The sequence below is a fragment of the Egretta garzetta genome, unplaced genomic scaffold, assembly GCF_000687185.1.
Source record: "Egretta garzetta isolate BGI_Z169 unplaced genomic scaffold, ASM68718v1 scaffold27, whole genome shotgun sequence".
In the NCBI taxonomy this organism is placed as follows: domain Eukaryota; kingdom Metazoa; phylum Chordata; class Aves; order Pelecaniformes; family Ardeidae; genus Egretta; species Egretta garzetta.
The window spans coordinates 580127-586649 of record NW_009260400.1 but is presented as its reverse complement, the minus strand read 5'-3'; the positions used below and the strand labels follow the sequence as shown (position 1 = coordinate 586649).

At 41.7% G+C, this 6523-nt stretch overlaps 1 protein-coding gene across 2 annotated transcripts in view; it reads left to right on the top strand.

Moving 5' to 3' along the window:
* The window catches only part of HSDL1 (hydroxysteroid dehydrogenase like 1), an 8736-nt gene extending 3043 nt beyond the window's left edge, over window positions 1-5693 (top strand). The window contains exons 2-4 of one of the 2 annotated variants that reach the window (XM_009643248.2): window positions 858-1303; window positions 3276-3503; window positions 4255-5693. In XM_009643248.2, the coding sequence (XP_009641543.1) occupies window positions 858-1303; window positions 3276-3503; window positions 4255-4356 (776 nt within the window). In that variant the 3' untranslated portion in view covers window positions 4357-5693. The remainder of the gene's footprint in view (window positions 1-857; window positions 1304-3275; window positions 3504-4254) is intronic. The other variant, XM_035898831.1, reaches the window with a different exon arrangement.
* Window positions 5694-6523: the final 830 nt, after the last annotated feature.

Genomic DNA, 6523 nt, shown 5'->3' with positions numbered 1-6523 from the left:
GCCCCATGCAACGCTAGAGGCTTGGGGAAGAGTGGCTGGAAAGCTGCCCAGCAGAAGAGGAGGTGTTGTTCAAGAGCCGGGCTGAATATGAGCCAGTAGTGTGCCCAGGTGGCCAAGAAGGCCAACAAGCATCCTGGCTTATATCAGCAATAGTGTGGCCAGCAGGAGTAGGGAAGTGATTGTGCCCCTGTACTCAGCACTGGTGAGGCTGCACCTGGAATACTGTGTTCAGTTTTGGGCCCCTCACTACAAGAAGGACACTGAGGGGCTGGGGGTTGTCCAGAGAAGGGCATCGAAGCTGGTGAGGGGGCTGGAGCCCAAGGCTGCTGGGGAGCGGCTGAGGGAGCTGGGGGTGTTCAGCCTGGAGAGGAGGAGGAGACCTTATTGCTCTCTACAACTACCTGAAAGGAGGGTGTAGTGAGGTGGGTGTTGGTCTCTTCTCCAACAACAACAAGTGATAGGATGAGAGGAAATGGCCTCAAGTTGTGCCAGGGGAAGCTTAGATTGGATATTAGGAGAAATATCTTCACTGAAAGGGCTGCCCAGGGAAGTGGTTGAGTCCCCATCCCTGGAGATATTTAAAAGATGTGTAGATGTGGCGTTAGGGACATGGCCTAGTGGTGGACTTGGCAGTGTTAGGTTAGTTGTTGGACTCGCTGATCTTAAAGGTCTTTTCCAGCCTAAATGATTCTGTGATTCTATGACAATGTTGTCTTTATTGTTGTGGTTTTGAGATCATTATATGCAGTGCCACGGGATCTGCAGAGAAGGGAATAAAGCTATAATTGAAAGAACTGGCAAAAGAGAAGGCTGGGGCTGATCTGATTTTTACCTTGTTTTTTTGTTCTCTATTACAGGTAGCACAGATGGTATTGGGAAAGCGTATGCTGAAGAACTTGCAAAGCGTGGTGTCAACATCATCTTAATCAGCCGAAACAAAGCAAAGCTGGAGGCTGTATCTAGAAGCATATCTGAAACCTATAAAGTGGAAACAGATTTCGTAGTAGCTGACTTCAGCAAGGGGCGTGAGCCTTACCCAGCCATTAAGGAGGCTCTGAAAGACAGAGAAATTGGCATTTTGGTGAATAATGTAGGAATATTTTATCCCTACCCAGACTATTTTACCAACCTGTCTGAGGATATGCTGTGGGACATGATCAATGTAAATATTGCTTCTGCTAACATGATGATACATATTGTGCTGCCAGGCATGGTAAAGAAGAAGAAAGGGGCAATTGTGAATGTTTCTTCTGCATCCTGTTGTCAGCCAACACCAATGATGACAACGTATGGAGCCTCTAAAGTAAGTTGGGGTGTAATGTTTAATGGTATGCACTGAAAAGTAGATGCATTATAGCTTGGTTGGCTGTAAACCCACTCAGCAAGGATATGAAAATACACTTGAAAGTTTTCTAGGGATTTGTTCAAATATTGGAGGTAAATGTTACATGTAACATGCAGTAAACTCTTTCTCCCCACCAATTCTGGGCTTTGAACCAAAGTCAGTGCTATTGGGATTATGTGTGAACTGTGGCATAACAGTAGTTCTAGGAAAAATGCTACCTTCCTCAGAGGAGTGATGCACAAAACAAAGTGAGGGTTCTGTGACCCACTGAAAGGGTCAAGAATTTCATCTCCCTCTCTTCATCAGCTGAACTATGCAGATGTACAGACCAGTATTTGGGAGCAAGCAGGGCTATACTCATGCTCAAGCCACCACTGTGACGAGGGCTGTGGCCGAATCAAGTCACTGCTTTGCCTAACACCAAAGGGCAGAAGGCTTCCTACACCATTGTACCATATTTGGGGAAAAGTGAAAAGAACTTCTCTCCCCCTAATTATTCTTCCTGAGGAGACCCAGTCAATAATGCATAGGATGGGGCAGCTGTGTGATGCTGGAAGTGTGAATGCATGTGGGGATATGGATTTACACTGGATGACTTGCTGCTGAATCCACAAAAGCAAACAAGATTGTAGGAGGATCTTGCCTAAATCCAGTCTAAACGCAAGCGGTTATTGCTCCCAGCTGTTGGTGGCTGCCCTCTGTTGTAGCCTAGCCCCTGTGCAGCCTTGCTCCTGGGACAGCTTTTGCAAGTGCTTCATTTTGCCTGGAGCAAAACCAGCTCACGTTACCCTAAGGTATAAAACTCCTTGCAGATTTTCTTCAGTGTGTAAACTGGCTTAAGATTTCTGTTTCTGTTGCAGAGTATCTCCCCCCTTGGTTATGCTAAGTGTATGTAGAACTGCACTCTCAATTAAAACAATTCAAAGGTGTGAATGAAAAAGAACAGAACAAAACCAAGTTTACCGAAGTTTTTCCCTTTAGCTGTCATCATTAATCCAAATCCTAGATCAGCAATCTAGTTTAAAGCCTGGCCTCTGTACATTGGCACAGAAGTGGGAAGAAGCTGCTCTAGCATCCTGAGCCTCTTTGTGTGTTAACAGCATATGGTGTTTGAAGTGGTTGGTTTGTTTTGTTTGTTTTCCTAAAGCGGGTGTAAGAGCATTTGTAGAAGATGCTCTCCCAGCAGTTTGCTGGGAACGGTGCTTCTGCGAGGCCGTTTGGGAGCAGAAACCCATTGACTCACAAACTGAGTCTAAAATGCTCTTTCTCTGGGATAACTGTGTTGCTGCCTTGATAAGACTGAACCATGCTCACTTTCCCATCTGTTTGATTCCAGCAATCCCAGTTATCGGGCTTGTGCTTCTTTATGTTATTCTGTAACAGTAAAATGAACTAGAGGAGGTAATACAGATACACAAAACCAAATGCATGTTTAATTTTGCACAAGGGAGTCACAGGAAGTAATTAACCTAGCTTCTGGGGAAGATCAGTGGAATATGACATTCACCTGTAAATGTATTAAAAAATGGGACTTCATTTTGCCCTTTTGACAGTAGTATGTACAGTTAGCTTTGGCATGTCCCCTGCAATGCCCCCAAACTAAACAAGGTGCTTGTTTTAGATGAAATAAATGTTTCTGTATTGTCTTTAATTGTCAGATTGTTAAATTCACACCAGAGAGTTAAGCAGTCGCTTTGCCCTGCAAGTTAATGTACTGTTGCAGGTTTTTAGCAAACAAATAACAACAAATAGAAATGTTGGTAACGCTTTAAAGTGTGTATTTTTATACTTTTTATTCAAGATTTTATTTTTTTAGCTGATACATAAAATACACTACAACTTTTCTGTAATTTTAATAAAACTCTGCCCTAAGACTTGATTGTTTTTAAAAAAGAAAAAAAGATGTCTCTTTCTGCTTTTGTCTTTCTAGACCTACTTGGACTATTTCAGTAGAGCACTACATTACGAGTATGCCTCAAAAGGAATTTTTGTTCAGAGTTTAACCCCATTTGTAATTGCTACAAAAATGGCAGCATGCAGCGGCACTGCATTAGAGAGGTCTTTCCTTTTTCCTTCTGCTGAAGAATATGCAAGTCATGCTATTTCTACTCTTGGGTTATCCACAAGGACTACCGGTTACTGGAAACATGCAATAAAGGTGATAGAATTCATGAAACTATTTCATGTTTGTCAATAGAAGTAAACAAGCTGTTTACTTTCTTAGGAGTCTGAATGAAAACTATGCTCGCGTTCTGAAAATGTACAATATATATTGTAGGACTTAAATGGCATTGTGCCATATTTTCTCACTAATTCTGCTTTAGAAAATGCTTATTTTTAGAACAAGAGAGTGAATCCAGTTCCCACTTGAAATGTGCAGCAAAAATGGGAAAGAGACAAGTTTTTATTCAAAAGCAGAGAGTATCTCATTTCACTTGGGGTGTTGTTGACTGGGCAAGCATTTCACTATGAACAGACTGTGGGTTCCAAAGTAATTTTTTGAATATTGGTCACATATCATGTGTCCTACGTAGTGGCTTTCTAAAGCATGAAGTCGACTAGAAGGAATTGAAGAAGTGGGGATTAGTCCAAAAGGAATGAAAGAAACAGGAAGGATTCTAGCAAGATGTGGCAATTAAAGGAATTGGATGATATTGCTGTTGTGAAATCGAACGAACCACTTCAGGATTTATTTGCAGAACCTAACCGCTCAGCTGTGGGCACTACTTCCAAAATGGCTAAACATATTTACTTCCAGGGGGTTAAATTTAAGGCTTAGTTGCTAATGTTCAAGCAGGTTTTGCCTTGCTTTAGTGGTAATTTGAGAAACTGTTTACCTTAATGGAATATATCATAATCTGCCCCTTCCTTTTTTTTTCTCTTCGTTGTCTCCCTGTGCCTCTCCACAGTTCACATTGGGTGAGTGCCTACCTGAATGGATCTGGGCATGGTTTGCAATGAATTTTTGCAGAACGGTACGCAAGGAAGCTATAACATGCAAAGTGAAATAGGAGTACCCAGATGTCCTGCATAACAAGTTCTATACTCTCATCAGAGTGCTGCAGAAATATTTAGTGAACCTTGGTGGATTACTGTCCTTGCTAAACAAACTACGTGTAACCTAGACATCAGAAGTCTGGATCCTTTCTGTAGCTGCTTTCCTCCACTGCTTTCCTTCACGACAAAGAGCTTATCTTGTTGAGGTTAATCTCTGTTCACTTTCTCTTCCAGGTAATTGGGCAGGAGCAGGTATAGTTTTAATTTCGACAGTAAATGACTCTTGCATAGTGCTATGTGATATCAACTTGCAAAGTTGACAGAATTTGAGAATTGTCTAAATCTGTCAGAAATGGGTCCCCAAAAAATCATGCTATTCAAAAAGATAGTCCCAGTCAACTGTATTAAGTTTCTTCAATGTGTAGTTTCATGTAACTTTTCTGTCTTCTAATGGCAGATGTTTGTATGTTTTAAGTGCAAATGCTGTTGCTTTTGAATTATGTTATTTACATATTTACATGTATATTATGTTGTTTTATGTTATTTCTCAAAATGAAAGTGAATTGCAAGGTACTGTGGACTTGGAGGTTGTTTAAATGATTGGAAAGGTCTTACAGAGCTGTAAAGGAATTTGGAAATAAGCTTGTATGCTTTCTTATTACAAGGGTGAATGATCTTGGTAACACTTTAAATAGTGCTTCAGCAATCTGAAATATGGCTGGAGAATTGAATAAAGAATGTAAAAACACATTAGCTAAAGAAAAATAATGAAGAAAAAATGTTTTGATTTAAAAATACCAATTGGTTTCCTAAGATAATAAGAAAAAACCTTATTGAAGTTTTGGTGCTCTATGATTGTGATGCTTTTGTTTATATAAATGAATAGGTTTGTGCACATGTACTCACTACAAGTCATCTGGTATCATACACTACTCCGGTGTGTAGCAGGCTCTCCATCTCAGACTCAGGGAAGCTGTCCTTTCTGTGTATGCATAATTGCTACCTGAAAGAGGGATGTGACTTAGGAAGAATGTTCTCAATCTTTTTGTATTTTTTATTATCATGAGCTCGTTAGTACTGCTTCTGTAATGTTATACTGAAATATCAAACCCCGGAAATACCTGTGGGGTATCTTATACACAGCAGCATGACTCAAGGAGCATCCTCTCCTCATTTGTGCTAGTAGTTGTTGCTTGAATGTTATGGTGCTGTATTTCCTGATGGTGAGAATGGGAGGTCAGCCTGCTCCCTGAAATCTCTGCTGGAGGAGGTACGGCAGTTGCATTGCTGAATAATGCAGTTACGATTACGAAGTGGGCATCTGTTGCTCCTCCACAATAGCTCTGGACTGGTGATGTTAGAACCTGGAGTTCTAATAACCATGTCCCCCACAAAACTTTTAGAAGTAGGTTTTTGTAGAGAATAATTTAGTGCTCATCCCCATACCCCACTGGGTACAAATCTGTTTCTAAGTAACTTAATTCTACGTTGTCCAAAGTTGTATTATGTGAAATGCTGATTAGAGCTTTAAAAAAAAAGGAAAGAAAAATTCCAGATGTTTAATAGAGTGAAACTGCCCCTAGCCTCCATGACTGAATGCTGTTGAGGTACCCATTATGTTTGCTGGGCCACGTAGGAAGGTACTGATGCTTGAATTTATTGTCCAGAGTGAAATTCAGGCTGTAATTTTCATAATGAAGGCTCCCTCCCTTGATGCTTTGTAACTCTTCTGTTGTGCAGCCCTATATTCTCTGTTCTTTTGGGGGGGGAAGATGGGGAACAGCCGGGGGGTATCGGGGCAGGGACCCATTAAATGGTTTTGTCCACCAGCACCTCCTGTGAGCTGACCCCACCTCAGCTGGCCCTGAAAGACGTTTGCTTCAATTGTGCAGTATAAAAGTATGTATTAGGTGCTGCTGATAATGACTTACACTTGTTTCCAAAAGGGATTTAAACAGATACATGTATATTTATCAAGGGCTTAAATGAACCTTGGAAAATGTTGAAGCTGTAGAACATTCTTGCTCCCAGCTCTCCCTCACGCTCCTCAGGCAGCGCCTGTCGGTAAGATCCATGGCTCCGGTTTTCCTGGCGGTCGTTAGGCCCTGCTCAGCCCCGTCTGAGTAAGCAGCCCCTCAAACGCCCTTCAGCAGACGGCTGCTGCCCGGCCTCCCCACCGAC